Source organism: Haemorhous mexicanus, chromosome 14 (assembly GCF_027477595.1).
Source record: "Haemorhous mexicanus isolate bHaeMex1 chromosome 14, bHaeMex1.pri, whole genome shotgun sequence".
In the NCBI taxonomy this organism is placed as follows: Eukaryota; Metazoa; Chordata; class Aves; order Passeriformes; family Fringillidae; genus Haemorhous; species Haemorhous mexicanus.
Window position 1 is genome coordinate 5594254 of NC_082354.1, and position 22364 is coordinate 5616617.

The 22364-nt window shown below is 46.1% G+C and overlaps 1 protein-coding gene across 1 annotated transcript; it reads right to left on the reverse strand.

Moving 5' to 3' along the window:
• Nucleotides 1–136: 136 nt before the first annotated feature.
• Nucleotides 137–21686, reverse strand: FOXO4 (forkhead box O4). The gene is made up of 3 exons (XM_059859214.1): nucleotides 21206–21686; nucleotides 9641–10873; nucleotides 137–5395 (listed from the first exon to the last, which is right to left on the reverse strand). Exons 1-2 carry the CDS (start codon nucleotides 21587–21589, stop codon nucleotides 9659–9661), a joined length of 1599 nt encoding a protein of 532 aa, XP_059715197.1. The 5' UTR covers nucleotides 21590–21686; the 3' UTR covers nucleotides 137–5395; nucleotides 9641–9658.
• Between the last annotated feature and the right edge of the window lie 678 nt (nucleotides 21687–22364).

Consider the following 22364-nt stretch of genomic DNA (forward strand, 5'->3'; position numbering starts at 1 on the left):
GCCTCCTGCCAACTAAGGGGCATTCACTGAGGGGGACCCCTAACAAGTGAGGATGGCAGAGGAAAGAAGACAAGGGCAAGGAGAAATAGCTGGCCCTTGCCATGAGAACAGAACAAACTGGATGAGACACAGAGCAGAGGATTACAGGTTTTTTATTTTTCAAACATTCCCCCCTAGTCTAGCACATTCTACAGTCTTGCTAGCACAGATGGTAACAAAGCCTGTAATGGTTCAGAAGTTACACTGCTACAGAGAGCAAACAAAAACAGAGGTTTATTAAAAAAAAAAATTGTGAGAAATGGGTGGAAGAGTGCACAGGGGATGTGGTGGAAACTATGTCAGGTAGTGGTGCCCTGTGTGCAGCAGACATCTGTGCTAGCAATGCAGAAACCTTTCCTGGGATTGCACCAGGTGAAGACTCCACTGTGCTGGAAGCACCATTTCACAGAACCACCCCAGGGCTGTATGAAGGTGGCTGCTTTCAGGACAAGTAACCTATCTTCCACTTAGCCAAAGCTCTCAGGACACCCTGGGGAACCCCACACCACCAGTCCCACATCACTGCCCTTCTGAAAACAACAAGGGCTCTGTTTTTGTGTCCCAGAACATCCCCTTCTACCACACACCATAACACTGCCTCAGCCAAAGAACCATAAATGCAACACTGTCAGCTCTTACACCTTCAGCTTCTGCTGCCTCCTCTCCCTGCTTTACACCACTGCATTAGGAGTGATTATGATTCCATCAGATAATGATTTCCATCAGCTACAGACACATCAGGGTGCAGGGAAAGACACACAATGGCTAGTAAAGAGAGGGGATCCCTTTCCTGAAAGTCAAGCAAGTGTGGTGATGGGTTATAGCTCATGCTCCAAGCCTTCACACAAACAGATCGTTCAGGCTTCAGAAGTCACCTCTTGCTTGCTTTTCCCCACATTAATTAGAACATGTTTTTCATTAGACATGCAAGCGAGGCAAGCCCTAAGCTATTCCCTGTTCATGCTCATGTCCCAAAGTTGATTGATTTGCTCTGGGTTTGGTTTTTTTTTTTTTTAATAATGGATCCAAACTTTCACATTTTGGTGACAGTCCAGGACACCACTCCCAAGGCACTCCTACCCATGGCACCAGACACAGGTTACTCAATCCTGGAGCAAGGCTAGCCCTGAAGCATTTGAACGTGGCTATAAATAAGCAACTAAGTAAGAAAATTAACAAATTCTTATGTAGATAAAAGCTTTCTAGGCATTTCTTTTGGAAAAGCTGATTAGTGCTACTTGCTTCTATTATGACTCTTGTTTATGAATACACCCAGGCTCTGGAATGCTTCATTCCTCTCATCAGGATGATCTGACTGCTGTTTTTAAAGCAGCACAGGATAGGGATTACATGTTTTTAGACACACCAGCAAGGAAAATTAAGGGCTCCCAGAAGCTTCCAATTTTTCAAGCTCTCACATGAAGCTGGAAGTACATGCTTGGAAGTAAAATATGCTTAAATTATAAAGAAAGTTCAAGCAATTTGCTAAACCAAAGTGTAAATAAAAGCAACAAGTCTGCCTCCTACTAAGCTCTCTGGGCCTAATTACCTGAATCCTTTGTGGCCCTGAGCTGCATGGTGGCTTCAATGCTGTGTAAGATGGCATTTGATCCTCTGAAGATGGAGAAATTTGTTGCCTGAGCTCAGAAAGGACAAGGAACTCAGCATAAAGCAATGCTCTGTGCTAAGAGTCCCCTGCCCACTTCCCTCAGGCACTTATCCAGGAGCACCACTTCCCATGTCACTGGCCCCTTCCCTTCTCACCCCACTCACAGCTGCTCCCAAAATCCCCAATCCTTCATTAGAGCAAAAACTAGCTCCAAGTATGGGGCCTGTGGTGCTAATGCAGCATGAAGAGCCACCAAGACATTACCTGGGCTCCAGCAGCAGCAAGTAGCAAATGCTTTGGGCAAGAATACAAGAAATTGGACAAGTATTGAGCAACCCCCTGCCAGGTACAGCCTTTCTGCAAGCAGTAGTTTAGGAACTTCAGAGTCTCCTGTGTCCTATGAGGAAGTATCTCAGGCTAAAAAAGCTCAAGGTTTATGAAAATGAAGTGTCTGTAGAACTCCTAAATTCTCTGCATCCCTGCCCTCTGTGCCCACAATACAAGCTATCCTGCTAAACATACAAAAAAGGTATGGTGCTTGCTTGAGCCTGCAGCATTACATTCATGATTTATTGAGCACTCCACGAGTCATCTGAACACCATTCTCAGCATTAGTGCACTCCCAAGTTTCTTCAACCACTGTCAGCTCCTACTGTGCTGAAGAGACACAAAGTACCTGTACAGACTGCTGCAAGGCAGAAATGTCACTGCCAGGAACCTGGTACAGCAGGACTCCAGCCAGATGTGCCCCTAGCTCCAGTGTTATCTCCAGAAGTATGGCCAGGGGAATATGGGAAAAAAAATAGGTATGTGCTCTATTCCTTACTCAAAGGACAGGGTCTTTTCTGAACTCACACTAGAGCACTAACCATGATGAATCCTGGGGTTACACCTCCTCCAGCAGGATCAGGTCAAGGACATGATCCAGCTGAGGTTATACCAGATCTCCCTGGTGGTACCTGAGTGCTCAGGGCCCGGCTCTCTGCAGACAGGGATCCAGGCCAGCTCCCCAGAGCTGTCACAGTTAAGGGACACTGCAACAGCCTGAAGACAGCACCTCTTTCCCACAGACCAACCCAGCCAGAAACAGCTCACATGTGGTCTGAAGCACTGGTTACTAATACTGTCTTTTCTATTGCTTTGGGTTCCATTTTCATGGGAAACGAGCCAGAGACTCACATTTAACATGACCACACTTACTGCTGTCTTGTCCTTTGATACAAAGCTGTGAATCGTGGGCAGCCATTCAACCTGCTCTGTACATCATTGGATCAAGTTCCCTTCAGGACCCAAGCTAACAAGGTAGATACTATGTGCCAAATAACATAAATCTCTCCAGTCTGTTCACTGCAGCTCAGAGTGGCTGATCATGCCAAAGTGTTGTGAAAGGGCATCTATCCACTTGTGCAATGAACTAACTCCAGTGAGAATGTTCATCCATGCCTCAAGTGTACAAACTCTGAGATCCCAGCTTAGGAGCTGCCTTTTGGTTTATTTGTTACAACAAGGTGTGGCCAGACATGTAGATTGTGGGCAAATTTGAAACATCACTGGGAGGTGTGCCATGAAGGCAACCTTCAAAACAAAGGTTATCAAACTATTCAAGGCTTTGATGGCATAGCATGCTGTAGATAAGACTTTTGAAGACTCCTTGTTGGAGGTAACCAGGCAATCACTCCTGTTCTAATCTCCACTCAAATGAAAATGAAAACAGAGCAGAAAAGCTGGTGAAACCTTGTGGCTCATTGCACCGCATAATACAAACTTTCTGAACTGAAGCCATTGTCAAAAAGGACTGGAGAGTCTTTCTGCCAGACCAAGCCTACCAGAACACCATGAAAGCACCACGTCTCCCACAGATCCTGTCACTGCAAACACCAAAACAGTGATATGAACATGCCACCAATGCTCTGAATTTATCTTTTCACCCCTAATTTCTGTTCTGCAAGAATACAGAGACAGAGCAGGATCCCAGGTGGACCCCTGAGGGTGAGCCTACAGGCTTCAAGTTCCCCAGCAGTAGCAGAAACTTCAGCAAGAAAACAAAACCCCTCAGAAACCAAAGTGAGCTACCAAATCCAAGTGATCATGCCCTCGGTAAGGGCTATGCAGAGTGTCAGCAGATCTAGCACAATCCAGTCCACACCACCTCCTTAGCAGACTAGGGAATGTGTCCTGTGGATCAGCTGCAGGCCAGCTACTCAGGGATTAGCTAAGAACAGCACTGTTAATGATTAGCATTCCCTCCACTGCACCCTTGGCTTGGCAGGAATGCCCAGCCTGAGCAGCTGTGGCTGAATGCCCTGCCAGGCACCTTCCCTCTGCCTCTTCTGGGGAGAGCAGCCATTCCCCAGTTACACTGCCATATCCTTCCCGCTTTTCCAACAACATTTTCAGCTTCTTGGCCCAAAATGCCTTAGGCCTGCCCCCTCCCATACTGTAGTGTTATCTGGCATGAAGGGGACAGATGCAGCAAACGTGTTTTGTTTTTTTTTATCCAATAATCTTGTTTTTCAATTAAAATATATAATATATATTTAAAAAGGTTTAGAAAAGCTTCTATGTAATTTGCACCTACTTTTACATATAGATTACAATAATGTACAACTCTGACCCATAGTGGTTTGAAACCACCGGGACCTGCCAATTTCTTCCCCTCAATCATATACACCATCAAACATCAGATGTGTTTGTTCCTAATACAGCTCTGAAAAAGAGTCTGTCACTGTTGCCTTCTCAGACAGAGAGATGCATAATAGGGACACACATTACATTGGCTTCATGTTCACTGTAGAAAGTTCCCAGATTAGTAAAAAAATATTTCATCTATAGAAAATGCCCTTCTGAAAAGCAACCAGGGCTCTGTTAAGGCCACACCCAGGCTTTCCATTTTGCTGCTGTAGCAAGACAGATCAAAAACAAACCCAAAACAATGTTTTTATGTCCCAGAAAGCAGCTACTAGCACCTGTGCTTATTTTACAGCAGCCTGGTGTATCAGGAAAGTGCTGAGAACAGCATAGGGACTTCTCAAAACGTGCTTCTGATTCAATGGGGCTCAGTTGGCACAGTGAAAAACTCAGTGTCCTCCTGTTCCACCCAGGGGACAGCTGGAAGCCTTCTATACCACAAGAACCACCCTTCCCTGCGATGATGGATGCTCCAGTGATGGGCACACTGAAACCAACCCCTGAAACAGCACACCCTTCTCCCACAGGGCTTCTACCAACAAGCTCCCACCAATTCCTCTGCGAGTCTGTGGGATACCAAGTGCACATCTGGTGGCTTAATCAGAAAGTCCAACTACTTTGCCCCATGAGGCAAGCCAAGCGAGTGCAGAGCCAGCCCTCCACCAGTCCGAGGCACTGGGAGACTTTCTGCCGTAGCAGAGAGAGGACAGCCAGTGAGAGATTCCTCCAGCAAACCCAACTCATCACACAGGAAAACACTATTGCCTGGCACAGAGTCTTCTGGCCCAGGTTTTCACCTGGGCTCCTCTTTGGACATGGGTTTCTCCAGGTGGTCCAAGGCAGGGTCAGGTTTGTAGGAAGAGCCATGGCACATAACAGGATAACTATTTTTAAACTCTTCCTGTTGCAGCCAGATGCAGGTTGCCCCTTCTTCCCAGATGGGCAGCCCCTTCTGCCCAAGGCATGGTGTGCAGGGAAACTGAATCCAACATGCTCCATTCTCTTCTCTGCTGGGGTGGGAAGTGAAGTCAGAACCCAATGTTCAAAACCTGAAGGACACTAGGAAGAAGAAAAATAAGAGTGACTGGTTAGAGCTCCTCTTCAGTGGGAATCCTGGATACATAGATAAGGAGTTAATTACTACCAATCTGCCCCTACAGAACAAACAGACCACAAGAAACCTTGATCAACAGAGAGGCAAGTGGAGGATGCAATTGCTCAGCTCCAAGCTTCAGAGTACGACTGAGACAGAAAGGTCAGCAGTAAGTATTCCTCCTGTAAGCTGACAGCACCAAAAAGGCTCTGCAAGATAAGGAAGTTTAAAGAAGGACTTGGCTAACACTAGAGGCATTGCAGGAAAGCAGCAGGGAAGGGGAAGATAACTCTTCACCTTAAACAACCACAAGTATCAATTGGTAGGGAAAAGACTGTAAAAGAGACTTTTAAAGATCACACACAAACTGTTTATGCTCACTCACTTAGAGAAATTCTGTCTCTACCTTCCAAATAATTAAACATTTTTAGATATCTCAATCCCCTAAAAGTCTGAAGATCTCTTCTCAGGTCTTCTGCCTCACCTCAATAAAGCTGTCACAATTCATTCAAACAAGCCTTGGAGTAAGTCTAAGCTGACTTAGGACACTGACATAAGACCACCACTGTAGGTATATGATCTACTTTGAAAGGCAAAACAGCAATACAAATGTAGGGCATCCCAGCAGCTACATTCAGTTACAGTGAGCATGAAATTAACCAGAGAAAAGGAAAAACAAACAAACAACCAAACTACAAGAGGGAATCAGCCCCGAACAAGAAAAGACAGTAGTTTAAAACAGAAGCCAGAGCAATGGGCTGCTTTGGGAAATTACAAGTTTATGGGGGATTTATTTATTTATGTTCTGTCAGGCAAAAATCCAATGTTTGGAGCAAAGGGAATTCAACAGAGCAAGAAAAGCATGAATCCAGAACAAACTGGGCAAGGGATAAAGAGTTCTCCAGACTCTGAAGCCATAGGGAGTCTAACTGAATAACTAACAATAATTAACTAATATCCACCAGAAGACTAAATGGATTTTACACTCACCAATGAGACAAAAACTATAGCACTTTACAAAAAAGGCAGTTCTATTTCTATGCTGACTGTCTTCCTCTGTGGCTAATAGCTCAGTTTGTGGGCGCTGCATCAGTGCTGGGCAGAGACCAAGTTTCAATGTTTGATCTCTAATGCACATGCAAAGAAACACAGGCAGGGTTCAAACAGACTCCTGGTGAAGCTGTGGACAAGCTCTTTGGCATTTAACTTGCAAGAAGAGGATAAAATCACGGGAGCTTTGAGCACCAAGGGTAACACCAACTAGCTCCTATCTTCCCAAGTGCTGCAGATAAGGCTAAGTACTCTTTCCTAAAGATATCCTCTTGTCTACAGAGAGAAATATTTTCCCAGTTCACTTTCATTCTGGCTGCTCAAATCAGAATGTCATCACTGTGATTAACTGATAAACAGGTTTTGCTCAGCATTATACCCATAACTGACCCAGAGGGCCACGAGGAACTACTCAGAGTTAGGCCCACAGGAACTACTCAGAACAGCTTTATGTTAGTGATCATTTAAGAATAGCTTTTGCCAATGTGAATTTAACACAGAGAAAAGCAGTAATAGAAAGGATATGAAAGGAAAAATGCCTACCACACCAGAGCAATACATAGCTTTCCCTGAACAGTGATTTCCAAACTGTGGGATCCTAGGAACTCACTGCAGTAATGGACAACTGACACAGTCTATCCTCCTCACAGACACTGCTGTCTGCAGCTCACTTGGTTTTGTTTGTTGAGAAAAATTCTGCCTTTTTTCCCAGGAACATTCCTATTTCTCTCCACATGTGTCCTGCTCCCCCTTTGCTAGAAACCTGATTCACCTCTCTGTCTGGGCAGCCTTTTGCACAATACTTGCTCTCCTTTGGGGAAAAAGCTCCCCCTCATCCCCACTTCATGGACTCCAGGATACAGAAAAACAGAAAAGCTTTGCAAAACTCAGAAAAGGCAAACATAATCTAAGGACAGAATAAAAGGCTTGAAACAAAGCACACTGACAGGGTGTGGCCACTCCTCCTGGGGCAGCACTGCTGTGACCAGAGCACCGAGGCACGTGGGAGCTACGCTTTCTGCTCTAACACAATGGTGGCTCAGAACTTGCTCCAGATCTCACTCCTTCATGTCCAACACATTTCCCAGAAAGTATCATGTATCATGTGTGGAACAAGGAAAATCCAAGGGTTTTAACATCAGTAGCTCCTCTGTTTTGATTAAGCAATTCACACAAAATATAAAATGGAACAAGAACATAACCATGCTTTTAAGAGCTCCTGTTCTCCCTCTTAAGCACTTCATTATATCAACATTTTCAACAGTACTAGACCCTACCCTTCGATAAATAATTCCTCAGCTTCTCTGCTTTACACTCCTAAAAAATAATCAATACCTGGTATGCTTTAAAAAGAGGTCTTGTCTACCTGGCCCAGGAGTGCAGGACAGCCTGCATATGTTTGGAAAACACTTCTGTGAAAAATATTTCATCCCTGAAAAGTTCACAAATATAATGGCCTGCCCAAGCATGGCATAAAAACAAAAAAGCAAACCCTAACAAACAAACAAAATCAACACAAAAGCTCAGAACAATATCCAATGGAAATACTGCTCAAAAAGCCACAGCCTCTGTCACTAACTTGCAAACTGCCCTAACACAGAAAGATACCATAGTCTGTCAACCAAATTTCGAAACCGAAATTTGAAATCGAGACTGAGTTTCTGTATTTCACCTGAAGATAAGATCTTTAAATTAAGACACTCAGTAATTCAGCAAATGCACAGTTAACACACATCACTATAAAAAGTCCCATAAGAAAACAGAAAAGCTTGACCAATCCTCCTCTCCCTAGAATAAAGAGATCTATTAGGTACAAACAGAAGAACACTACCAAGAAATGACATCCTAAGCAGTGGGATGTGACTTGGAATAAGGGGGAGTTAAATTGTGTTTAAAACCTCAATATATAGTAATGCATTAATATGTTCACACAGTTTAAGTAACACCAGCTCAAAGGACAGCATTTTACTCTTGTCTGGACCCAAGACACTTGTAGAGAATGGCTGCACTGACAGAGGTCACCTGGTCCAAACCACCTCCAAGTTACTCAGGTGCCTAGGAAGGAATATTAAGGTCAAGTAAATTATCATTTCTGTCCCCATGACTTTGATGCTCAAGGGCTTCCCAGAAAGAAGCAGTATCTGCAGTTTGCCCTTACTCCTGCCTGTCAGCTGGACAGTATTAGCAGTTGAATTTGCAACACTAACAAATACCATATCTGCCTCCTAAAAAGGAAATACTCTTGGCAAGGCTTCCACTTTCCAACCAATATCCAGCCTATGCTCCAGCCTGTCCACTTTCCATCAGCTAGCAGAGTTCCAAGTGTGAAGCAGGCCTTCAGCTCCAGTTCCCTAATTCTTCCACTGCCTCTGGTTTAAGTGTTTCAGGTCAGGGTGTCACTGCCTCAAAAAATAAGATATTTTAAAGCCTTGTTGTCGTATACACTATTTACCAAACCGACTCTATTTGTGCAAATATGACAAACTGCTGAAGATGCAGCTTTGCAGTACATGGGATAGCACTAACACATCCTTCTTCCTTCCACCTTCATGCACACTGCAGACTCCTGTTTCCTATTCTAATAATGGGAAGCAATTCAGTAGTTAATGCTGGTGAGCCACCTTACCTGACTTTCCAGACACTATCCCAGGTAAGGGCAGAGCAGAAGGTGTGATAAGAGTGACTGTGACCTGCTACACACAGACCAAAGCAGACAGCCATGGCATGGACATGCTTTGTACACATCCTAGAGAATTCTACAGGGATAATAATAACCTGGGTAGAAACACAGTGTGTGCTTGGCTCAGTTCAACCTTTCTGTATATACTGGTGGATGTCTTTATGGAATCAGCACATGCTCTCATGTCAACTGCAGAGCTGTAGGCACTGTCTGATGTCCTGTGATGGAGTCATCTTGGGTGATGGGAGACAACAGGATTTTCATTCAGGTTGCTGTTCTATTTCATAAAGGAGCTGACTACCTGGTAGGTAAGTTAAATCCACCTACCTTTAAACAGCTTTTTCTCCTCCTAAAAGGGAACATGACTCTTCCAAAAGCTTTTTACTATGCTTTCAAAGAGGTTCCTTTAACTGCGGCAGAGATGGGCAAAGGAACCATCCTAGACAGGGTTGTTTGTAGCATTTTACACAACTACACCTACCTTTTTGTGCTCCTGAAGTTAACTTGGTACCCAGGTATGGTTGGAGGCCTGTGAGGTGCTGGGATAGCTGGGAGTAGGCAGAATAGGTTCAAAATTAAAGTCCAGTCCTCCATCCATGAGTTCACTGTTGATTATGTAATCCATATCACATTCAAGGTTCTCCATGTACATGTCAATGTCCAGGTCAGTGGGCAGCCTGTCCTGGTTCAATCCCAAGGGAGCAGGGCTGGCAGATGAAAGGAGCACTGGACTGCCCAGCTGGACTGACTGGGCAGCTGTTGCAGAAACTGGAGCCTTTAAACTGGTGATGCTGGCAGTGTTTTGAGGAGATGTCACTATGGGAAGCGTTGATGGCAAAACACTGGCACCAACTGGTTCTGCCTGCTGCTCTGCAGGCTTTCCTCGTGGATTGCCTGAGCTCATCTTACTCTGGGCAGCTTGTCCACCCAGAAGCAGCAGAGTTCGGCTGCCCATCCTGTTACCAGTCTGTGGGAGAACTGGATCCACCTGAGTCATCATAACATCCCTTGGAGGCGGAGAGCTGGGTGTCAGAAGAGCTTCCAAGGTCTGAGGGGCAGAGAAATGGCTGACAGAACTTTGCAGTGAAATATCAACTGGGTTAAACAGGGAGTTGCCAAAAGTCTGACCAGCTGCATTTGGGCTCTGCAAGGGAAAGCTGGAATCCCTCTGGATCTGACCACTGGAGGCAGATTGCTGGGTAGACAGCACAGATGAGCTGGGAGACATCAAATTTAAGCCATCGATGAGCTCAAGCTCCTCGGTCACAGTTGGTGGAACATTGCTGGACGCACTGGAGTACACGAGAGAAGGAAGCAGCTCTTCGTCATGGAGGTCATCCTGCTCTGTCAGGATAGGAGAAAGCCTGGCACTGATGGTGCTTGCATTGGAACTGGTTCGAGGCCGGAAGGTGTTCCACACATCAGAGTCCTCATTGCTTCTTGAGGATGGGCTTCCAGGCCACTTAGGAAATTGAGAGCCAGGACTGTCAGCAGAGGATTCTGGAGCAGACTGGAGAGGAGGCTTCTTCCTGGATGCTTTACCTCTGACTTTTGCAAGTTTGCTGCTGTTGTCCATGGAGGCAGCTCTTCTCCTTGGTGCTTTTCCACTTTTGCCACCCTCAGGATTGAGCATCCACCAAGAGCTCTTCCCTGTGGCTTCATTATGGACTTTAATAAACTTGCTGTGCAGGGACAGGTTATGTCGAATAGAGTTCTGGGAAAAAAAAAAGAATTAAAACCCACAAAATGTGAGGACCTGACAGTTGACACACCTCCCACCTAGAACCCTCACAAGCTTAAACACATTCAGACAGTATGCAGAGAAGAAAGTTATAACAAAAAGCTATCCATAAAAACCTGCTATTTCTGTCTGAACATGCTTTGCAGCACTAGCAAGCAGTGCCATGTTTCACTGTAATATCAAGGGTGAAGCTACCATGACAACTAGCAGCTTTCAGCTAGAAAAATACTAACACAAAAGAACTTTAAAGACCATACAGAATCTGCAAAAAATGAGGCATATCACAGAGCAAGTAAACAAGCTCTAAAATACAACCTGCAATTTCAACATGAGCCTACCTGAATTTGAGCTATTGCTGTTCACACCCTTTTGTCAACCCCTTTACCCAGCAGAAGCCTGGCTAATTTTTTTAATGTTTATATGGCCAGTTTTCAGTCAGATTCAAGCAGAGCATAACAGTGAATCCAACAGACTGGGTGAAGAGAAATGGCAAAACACTTCTATACTTCTATTCAGTGCACCCATTAACATCTCCACCCCAAGACGGGAGAAATGAGAGAGAAACCTTAAGGAACAAGAGTCGTAGAATCCTGGAGACTGCCAGGCTCCCTCTGCAAGGAGGCTGTGTGCTTTCCTTGGTGCATGTTCCTGACAGGGTAAGATGTTCAGTGGATACTGCACTCCCACACAGTACATGCCAGTTTTAGCCTCTCCCATCTTTCTGCTGGGTAAGACACACATTCCTTGCCTCTCCCAGCTCCCTCCTTTTGGTTTAGCTTTGCTGAAAACTGCAAGCTAAAATGTCTGTACACCAGCATCAAACTCAATTTTCATCCTGCAGCTGATCAACTCCCCAGTATTTTAGAATCAGGAAGCAACGATCTCATTGTTTGAACAGATCCTCCATAAACTCCCCTTGAGGCCAATGAATTTATTTGATATCTGCACTTATCAGATGGCCAAATTACAGATCATTAAAAGGTGCAGCACTGGAAACACAACAGGGGTCCAAGAGCAACATCTTTTTCATATAAACTAAGTTATATAACAACCTCCAGTTTTCATGCATACTCTCTTAATTCTGAACAAATTAACTGTGCTTTTATCATCTTTTTCCACCAACTCTCAACACAGTTCTTTCCTGTCTGCTGCTTTCCCTCTCCCCACCCTTTTCCTCTCGGAAAAGTCCTCCCCATGCTAATTTTGGCCACCTCACCAAAAGTACTGTCCTAGAAAAAAGGAGACGCAGATAAATTAACAATACAGGCAAAGTGGAAAGATTTTATGGAGATTGAAGGAGATCTGAGAATCATCCTGGCTCAGCTTTCATTTTAACCTTTGGCTATTGAGGATTTGGAGAAGACTTGCTGCTTGCTGCAACTGGCATCAAAGAATACACATGTTCTTAATTGGAGAGTGACTGCAGAGCCAGAGCCTGATGGAACATGTGTCAGTCAATGCTCTTATACAGTTTTATTACTTGAGCTGTTCACAGTAATAGCTGTACAACAGTCCTGCCTGGCATCTTCTCCAAACAAAGCTTTCCTTTCCTTCAAGTGTTGAAACAAGTAATTCAGACTGTGCACTGTCTCCTGCAAGGCTGCTGCTTTCATTTCCAAAGAATCCCATTCCTTTTCCCAGGAAAATGTGCATAACTTTGAATGCACAAAGCTGCAGCAATAAGAACCACTAAGTTGTCACTAATTCTTCATTTATTCTCCTGAAAGTAGCCTGGGAACTCATGATGGCATCTTGAGTATCATAAGAGACAATTTGTGTAACTAATTTTTGGCTGAAAAGCAGCTTGAGATGAGACATCTTGGAATAAGAATAGGATTCACATGAGCACAATGAAGCCTAGTACCTTTTATAAAACAGTCCCAAAGTGATTTTACATGTTACTGCTGAACTGACATAAAGGCAAAGCTGTAGAAAGAGATAATTGCTGTACCACTTTTTCCTTCCTCATCTTCAAACTCTCATCCTTCCGTAACACAAGCATCTGTGACGTTATAAGCCAGTTCAGAGAGCAAACCAACTCAAAAGCAGCCTTATCCTTCCTTGGAAACTACTTGTCCTGCCTCTTTTATTTCTGTTTTTTTAACTACCTCACCGTGGGGGTCAAGCACCAAAAACTGTAGAGAACAGAATGTGGAGTTGGAGGAAGAGGAAAAAAACCAGAACATTTCTTTCAACAGGGTTAACTGTTGTCTAAAGTGCAGTGCCTAAGTTATCACTTTGCAGCTCTCCTGCAGACTGTGGGAGGCAGCTCAGCACTGCAGCACAGAGCTCCGAGCCCTAACTCACCTGCAGGACCCACCTTGGCTGCAAGGCTGCAGGCTGGAGCCCAGAGTGTCCCAAACTCCACCTGAACCCACACACCCACCAGCCTGGATGCTGTGGGACAGCAGCAGAACACACCTGCTACTGATCCAATACACCCAACACATGGAGGGCACCCTCCGATCTCACTGAGAAAGCCAGGGACAGATCAATTATGCTGAAATAATCACAGACCTGCAAGTCAGACCTGACAGAAGAGGAAATGACAGAGTTCAGTCACCCAGGCAACCCTGACATATTTCCTTTCTTGATGTTAAGCAACCCACACCAGAAATATACAGATGACATTAACTTTTTAGATGCTCAACTTCAGCAGTGCGGGAGGCTCCCAGCTGGTCTAAGCATCTGCAAAACACACAAGGTCTTGACTCTGCAACTCTTTGATCATAGAGAAGCAGGACCTGAAGGAAGAGGTGCAGGCAGGAATCCTTCAAATCCTTAGGAATATCTTCAGCCCCTACTTAGGGGAGGGTATTGTTATTTATTCAGGTATCTTATAATGGTACTTATGGCTGCATGATAAGCATTGCCATAAAAAAAAAAAAAAGCCAGCCTGTGTCTCTAAATCCATCATAGATCAAAGATGATTCCAGCAAACCACATTCAGACAAAACCAGTCTGAAATTAAAGACAGATAATATGCAAAAAAAATCAAGTTTGGCTAGAGATATTTATTGTACACTGAAGGGTGGACCATTCCCTGGGTCATAACCACTGTGTCTTCAAACTAAGATATAAGGACTAGCCACAGAAGTGTGGCTAGGAGCTTATGCAAACTGTTCCCTAAATCTTAGTTACCAGAACATTAAGTCTTCTTCTTTGATAAAATCTCCTGGCCACAGTTAAAGGACAGCAACACTTCTCAGCATCAAAACAGGCCTGCCCCTGCAACAACATTAGGGCTGCTGTGGATCCTGCCCAGCACCAAACAGTGCTTTGGTCTCACATCAGGGAATTAACCACAGGAGCTGGTAGCACAACCAAGCCACTGTCCTGCCCAGTCAGCCTCATGGGCAACTGCCACAGATACCATGGAAAATGCTCAGGTGAAGTGACTACAGAAGACTAAAGGCCACTGACAACCTTTCCAGGGGACTGTACAGCTTTGTAGGTACAGCTGAGGTCCCCTACCATAAAACTGAAGTTTACAGGAGCAGGAGGAGGCTCTTGTGCCCTGCCCAGCAGAGCTCATCCATGCAGCAGTGGTGCACAGCCTGAGCTAGCAGAGCACTCAGGGCCAAGCACAAGCTATGCTCAGAAAGACAAGACAGAGCAGCTACCCTTCCAGGAGACACAGTGGCTTCCTTCCTTTCCTGGCCATTCTCCCAGGAAACATCATGTAGTTTAAACTACAAACCACAGAGGATTAGATTTCTTAACAAAAAGTCTCTCTAAAGGATGAGTGACAGAAGAAAAAAAAAAAAAAGAAAGAAAATACATGCAATCACTGCAGCTGCCTGTAATACACTCTCACTGCCTTGGAGGCATACAAAGAACTTGGTCTCATCCCAGTGCAGGGCCATGTTCCACTGCCAGGCCTATAATTGTGCAGAATTATGTGCCATGGCATTCTTGGGAGGCTGCAAGGGGAGAACACTCTGCCTGCTGTATTTGTCAGTGCCTGTCTCAGCCACTTGGCTCCAAAGGCTTCAGGAAAAAGTCTTCCTTGTAGATATTTGCACCAGCAAGTAAACAACTGCTCCAGAGCCAGGGAGTTGGAACACTTCCCCAGCAATCCCCTTCCAGAAGGCACACACGAGCACAGACGTCAAGCTCAGCAGACAGGGATCTCAATTTTAGGAAGAACATTTTCCTTTCTGTAATCTTTCAGTGGGAGGCCAGAAGAAGAAGAAGATCATAGCTCTCTAAAAAGCAAAGATTGAGGTGATTTACAAGATAGGCAGGCATACACAACAAAAGCTGTTTAGGATTAGACAGAGCAGAAGAAACTTGTTGGAACAAGTAATACCAGCAGCCCAGGAACAGCCTTCTCTGAGAACTGCCTGAAAAACTGAGCTGTGCTGCAAGGAATAATCATTCAGCACAGCAGCTTTCAAAAAAAAAAAAAAAAAAACAAAAACAAAACAAAAAAAACTGGCAAGGAGCAGGGAAGAGTAGCAGTAAAGTCCTCAAGTAATTTAATTAGCATTGTATGAAGCAGATGAATTTTCACCAAAAGCTGAGCTTTTCCCAACTTTTGAGGGGAACAACCACACTCAACAAGGCTTCAAATAAAAAAAAAAATTCTCATATTTCATGCTTCTTCAGTGCATTACAACAAGAAGGGCCTCTTAGTGTCACTTTAAGCAGGGTTAAGTATATGTTGCTACGCTGTGATGGCTGGCCCTCTTCACAGCTGAGTACTCATCAGTTTTCTTCCACCTGGAATACAGGACACCTGGTGACCCCACATCTGCCCTACTGTCCTACTTCTGTGCACTGCCACCAGCCTCATTTTCCACACCCAGCACTCTGCCATTCTCCCACTCACAACACCTTGCCAGGCCCAGCTGCCTTCCTCCCACCTCACCTATGCCAGACCATTTAAGAACTACTGGGATTCAAAGGTAAAATACTCTGTTAAGAGAAAGATGATGGACATCATCCACCCATGTTCACCAGGTATCCATCATGGACTCCTCAGTATGGCATCTGAACAAGTCTCATTTAGCTTCTGTTTTTTAATTCCCCCCTGCTTTAAGGAAACCAGTTAGGCTGTCAGCAGCTGGGACAGGGAACATTGCCCTGCAGCCGGGACTAAGCACATCACTAACAGCACATGAGGCAATGGCAAGAGTCCAGCAGTTTCTACCCAGCCTCAGCTACACAGCGCTCAAACAGGCCCTCCCTCCCCTTTGCAAGGCAGCAACTTCCAAGAAACCAAAATAAACCAAAACTAACAGAGAGCAGCACCTACAAAACCATTAAAGAGCAGGTGGACTTAAACGACATACCAGTGATGACAGCAATGACATCCCTATTCCAATTCAGTTTGGAACACATCTTCATTTTTAGTGTCAGAAGATTTAATGGGAATTGTATCCTTTCAGGCACATGAACTTAGGAATAAACACTACAGGCTTTCTCAACACAGTCACAGAAAGCCTTTCTTCACAGACTGAGGTCAGAGGGTCTGTGTAGCAGAGACACCCCCAGACTCCACACTGTGCCTCACCTATACACGAACCTGCACCAGGCTGAAAGTTGGGCAGAATTACACTTTGCTCAGAGCCAAGATGATGAGCTGAAGTTTTATGTATCCTTTTGGTCTATGGCATCCATTCAGTTTTGGCTCAGTGAGGAAACACAGTGAAATATTCTGAATGTCTTCTCAAACCACTGCAGCCTTTCAGTAACTATAGGGAGCCTACAAGGAATCAGGAGAGGAACTGTCTACAAGGGTGTAGAGTGATAGGACAAGGGTGAATGGCTCCAAACTTGAGAGCAGGTTTAGACTGGATATTAAGAAATTCTTCCCAGTGAGGGTGGTGAGGCCCTGGCACAGGCTGCCCCATCCCAGGAAGTGTCCAAGGCCAGGCTGGATGTGGCTGAGGCAAACCTGGTCTATTAGAAGGCATCCCTGCCCACAGCAGGGACATAGAATGAGATGATCTTTAAGGTCTCTTCCAACACAACCTATTCTGTAATCCTACTGTCTTGCAATTATCATTACCAAAAGTCAAAGTAAGCCCAGCACTGGCACCAGATGTTCCTGTCCAGGTAAAGGGTTTCTTAGTGAAATTAAAGAAAGTTCTCCTGATAATGATTTGGCCCCTTAGTGGTTCAAGTTAAGAACCTAAGGTTTTTGAAAAACCTGAGCAAAAAGAAATAATATTAAAGGATAGAGGACATACCAGCAGCTATAAAGAAACAGCAAATGTGCCTATTTGAAGAACTTATCATTGCTTATTTGCAGATCTGACTTCAGAAAAAAAACAAAAAAGTTGTCTGACTGATAGTCAGCACACCAATAAACAAACTTTTCAACTTTGCCAAAACTAGTGTTCCCATGATTTTTTATCTACTGAACTGGAATTTATTTGCAAGGCATAAAGATAGCCTGGCAGAATCTACCAGCTGCAGCACAGCAGAAATAGTCCAGAAGATGGACAGGGTTCCTTTTGTCTGCTGGCCTATTCTCTTTCATGGAGGAGCTTCAGAATGCCACAGGATGAGCAGCTGCTCCAACCTGAGGGAGCTCTGCACATGCTCTGCCAGGAGATCAGATAGCCACAGCTCCAGGAGAGGCTGGGGACTGTCAGAGCCAGCAGTGAAAGCCAGTGAAGTGCCTGACTATGACTGAGCTCTCAGCCAGGTCTCCTGATCCATCTGGTCAACATTTTATATCAACTACATGCAATATGAGCATAACCCAAGGCTGAATGGAAGGCTTTTCAGGAAAATGCTGCCCACATTAACAAAGATTAAGAGCTAGTCATCTGTTTTATATAAACAAGACACTTGGTAATTTTTAATTCGTAATACAGCTCCTTGAGCTGTTGTGAATATATATACACACATACAAACTATCCATATATATGTGTATGAGGGTACATATGTTGTGTATATCCATGTACACATTTGAAATAAATAGGGAGCACCAGGATGCAGAGGTGTGACATCAGCTTCCCATAATTAGTGTAATAGTGCAGAATCATTTGTTCTTTATGTTGCATAGATACATAGGAGACATCTGATTTTTGTTTCAGTGACATACTTTTGGGGGGTGAAAACAACAGCTTTAAAGTTTATTCTGTTCCTTCAAAGGAAAAGACAAGAGCCTGGGGAGAATACACAGTTTGTTTCACAAAGAAAGATGAGTCCTTCTTGTTCCTCACTGTGCCAGATTTGCTCATCCTCATGGATGTAACAACCAGTGCAAATTGCTTCTCTGCAAGGTTTTTGCCCTTTACCCCAAACCCTCAACACCTGCCCCTTGCAAGTAATCTCAAAACCAAAAGGAATTATCCTCTTAGCCATAGATACCCAGAGTACCCTGCAGAGCACCCAGGGAAGGATTATGAAGAAGCCCCAAACACACCCTACAAGGACACTTCTGCCTTGCAGGCTGGTTAATTCTTAACTTCAGCTGAACTCCTGCAGGGAAAGGACAGACTGCACACACAGCAAATGTGTTCTTTACAAGGTACTTGAAGCACTTCAGGAACAGCCAACTCCATCTTCCTCGAAAACACAGTTTCTTCCGGAATTCATGGAGGTTACACCCTGGCAGTCTGCAACAGCTGAACTTCCCCCAATTGTATAGTGGAGTAGGACAGCTCTAAATTAATTATGAAACAAACAACAATGAGTTTATGAGGTTTATATTGACTAAAGTAGATTAAGAGTTTTTAAAGACATCTTACTTTTAATTACTTAATCAAAATTCTCTGTTGAACTGCACTACATACAAATAAAATGTATTATCAGTTTGGCTCTGTTCAAACAAGACAGAAATACCATAACTCTAGAGCTGTACCACCATCTTAACAGGCATTAAAATGCTACAGCTACCTTTAACAGCAGCTTCACATTTATTTCATTAATGCAAAATCTATTCACCTCAAAACTGAGAAACCACCAAGACAACTCAAGAAGTTTTTCCTTTACTTTACAGATTAAAACCCCCCAAAACATGCAAACAGAGCTTCACAGCTCTAAAAATAACAAGAATAAAACAAAAAAAAACAGACAAGTCCATTCCTCAAGTGAAGACACATCTTTTGTTTATCTAGTTTGTCTTAAATATGCACCTATTAATTTTGCTCCAAGTCCACAAAAGTCAAATTGAACTGACTTGACTGACTCCCCATCTGTAAAACTGTAAATGTCTGACCTCCCTTCACTTAAGGGATCTGAATGCAAACAGACTAAGGTCAGTAAAACAAACAAACCTCCTGCAAACCCATGTAATTGTGAGTTAACAGAAAGAAAGACTAAAAGTAAGTTCCATAGTCACACATCCTGCCAAGCTCTGCCAACAGGATTTTGCAACGGAGCAGGAGGGAAAATGTATTGTATTTCCATCATGATTTTCTGTTTGCTGGTTAAATCAAGAGCTTTAAAGTGCCCTAATCATAAGACAGACTGATTCCCACCACAGCTTTTGTTGTTCTGCGCGCCCTCATCTTTCTTGGCAAAAAGTTTCTTTTTCTTCTCCTTCTAAAGCCAAAATTATTCTGTTCCCAGGCTGAAAAACCACACTAAAAAGTCAATTACAGAAAAGCTACGACAGCATCTGACCAGGAATTTCACTCTCATATATGCACAATTCTCAAAGTGAACTTTTGGAATTGAAATCTACCTGCACATGTCCCCAAAGTGACACATTATTAAAACACAGAGTAACACCAAAGGCTGATGGTCTCATTACACGTGAAGGGATATAACAAAAGAACAGCCATAGTGGATTAAGTCAGAAGTGTACTTTTTCCAGCATCCAGTCCAGCAGGACATCCCACTGTATTCTACCTTCGCCACAGTGTCTGGGGAGCATTTCAGAAAGCACACTGAGCTTTAATCTCAGGCACTACTGCCTAACAGATACTCAGACATATTCCTGACCAGAAAATGCATCAGTTCTGTTAAATTAACACGACTGCATACAGGAGCAGCAGGACCAGGAGAGCAGCCCTAGCCTGAGGAAACAAGAACTGTCTTCCAGTAAGAACACCAAAACCCAAGCACTGTACCAAATCAGAATTTAGTATTCAGAATCTAACCTATACAATCCATATTAGTTAAACTAGATACACTCTCTAGGAACTGTCAATGAGCGATAAATGGAAAGGTGAAAAGTTTTGTATTGACGTGTGGCGGTCCAAGCCGTGACAGCTGCATCCCTCTCACCATGTTTCTACCCTCTCGAGCAAATGTTTGCACTTACACTACCACGTGGTGTGCCACTTCAGAGAGCTGAGCCAGCTGAAAGAAAACCTACCAGAAACTAACGTTTATTTATTTATTTACTGTCTGAAATTAACTCTCTGTCCTCACCCACTGCTCAGTCAGACAAGCAGAGGAACACGTGGCCGGAGTAACGGAAGCCCAAAGCCCCAAACCGTGCTGGCTGAGCCTCCTGCAGAACTGCAGCATGGATGAACTGCTAATAAATACTGCAAACAAGAGTGTAATTCCAGTCTGTAGTGAGAGAGCAACAGATCACACTCTTCAGAGTCCAGTCTCCATGGCATCTATGCTGAGGGGCTATTTTGCAAGCCAGCTCTCACATTTCCCTTTCCCTTTGCTGGAATTCTTTAGACTAAAGATAAGGGAGCACAAGGTCGCCATAGGCAGAAAACTGAAACGGTCTGGAGCTCTTTTGACAGACCCCTGCACACACCTACTTCCAGAACGAGAGAAGACACTGCTGAGCCTTGAGAGCACAATATTGTTTTCCCTTTTCCAAACTAGAGCAGAGGCCCCCATCACGTTCCTACAAACAGGACCCTTTTTCAAGAGACCTTCTTGAAAGCCAAGCATGCCTGCTATGACACAGTTATTTATACTGAGCTTTAACAGTCACGTGACCAAAGAACTGCGGCCTTGCGATTAAAAACCCTTCAGCCGAGGCTTTACCCCGCACAGAAACATGGACACAGCCTGTTAAATGTGCCCCTTCTCTCCTGGAAAAAGTTTGTGAACGCAAAGAGCGCAAGGGGCAGCCTCGCAGGGCCATGCCACAACCACCGCCAGCAGCTGCCCCGGCTGCACGCAACCGAAGCTTGGGTTGGGTCTAAAAAGACCCCGGAGCTTTCAGCAGAGCTTTCAGCCCAGGCTCCGCAGCGTGGGCACCGCGCGCTGGCACCGCCGCCCCGACTGGGGCCGAGCAGCAGCAACAGGTGAGCGCGGAGCGGGCGGCGGGGCGGGCCGGGGCACCGGGGAGGCGCCTCCGCAGCCGCTCCTCGCCCGGCCCGGCCTCGGCACACAAGGCCGGTCCCCCCGGCGCGGCCCGTCACGCACCTTCCAGCCAGCGGAGCTGTTGCTGTCACCCTTGTCCTTGAAGTAGGGGACGGAGCGCACCATCCACTCGTAGATCTGCGCCAGCGTGAGCCGCTTCTCGGGGGCGCTCTCGATAGCCTGGCTGATGAGCTCGGCGTAGGACTGGCTGCCCCAGGCATTGCGCCGGGAGCCGCCCTTCCGCGCCGCCGCGCCGCCCGCCCGCGCCCCCTCGGCCCGGCCGGGCCCCGCCGCCGCGCCGCCTGCGCCCTCGTCCGCCGCGCCAGCCGCGCCGCCCGTCTCCGCCTCGGGCCGCGGCAACGGCCAGGTGCAGGAGCGAGGGCGGCTCTGCGGCTCAAAGTCAGGGTCAATGTCCGGCGACGCCGCGGCCCCAGCCGGCTCCGCCATGGGCGCCGCCTCAGCCCCGCCGGGAGTGCCGGGCCCGCCACCCCTTTGTGCGCCCCGGGCCCGCTGCTGCCGCCGCGCCGCTCTGTTTACCAGGGAGCAGCGCCGCTCCCCGCGCCTGCGCGCGCGGTGCACGCCGGGAGCGGTAGTCCCGCCGGGGCGTTAGCAAGCAGCCAGGCACGGCCGGCGGACTACACTACCCAACGCCCTTCGCGGCGGAGGGCGGGGCGTACCCCACTACGGGTGAGCGTGGCAGGCGGGGCGTTGATGTGACTACAGCTCCCAGAGGGCATCGCGGCGGACTACGCTTACATAACCTGCCAGGCCCAGTGCGGACCTAGTCCCCCTCTGATGGCAGAGAAGTGATAGTGGCGTGGTGGTGGCAGCCCCGAGGCGGTCGCAGCTCCTCCGCCCGCTTCAGAGTGCGCCACGGCACTCCGGGTCGGGCCGAGAGCGCTGCTGCCTCCCCATCCCGTCACGGATGGAAGCCTATTTCCGGGACACTCCCTGGCGTAAGGCGTGATGGGTCTGCGTCCCGATCGCAGAGTCACGGCAACCATGTTCCAGGGCCGCGCGCTCCCCGCGCTGTACAGCGTCCGGGACTGGCACCACTCCAGACACTGTATGGCGCAGTCCCTCTGTACGTTTTTTGGCCCCGCGTCCCGGTTTCCAGCCGAACGCTCAGCGCGGCCGCCTCAACTTCGGGTTCTGCCCTGTCTCGCGGGGGCCTGGCCGGGACAGCTCGGGCGACGCGGAGCAACGCCCGGGAGCAAGCCTG

Bases quoted from the DNA above. Each gene is read 5' to 3' on its own strand.
- FOXO4 (XM_059859214.1), bottom strand. From the start codon at position 21,589: ATGGCGGAGCCGGCTGGGGCCGCGGCGTCGCCGGACATTGACCCTGAC. The intron at 10,874-21,205 runs GTGCGTGACGGG...TTTTTTTCCCAG, and splicing joins ACAGCTCCGCTGGCTGGAAG to AACTCTATTCGACATAACCT.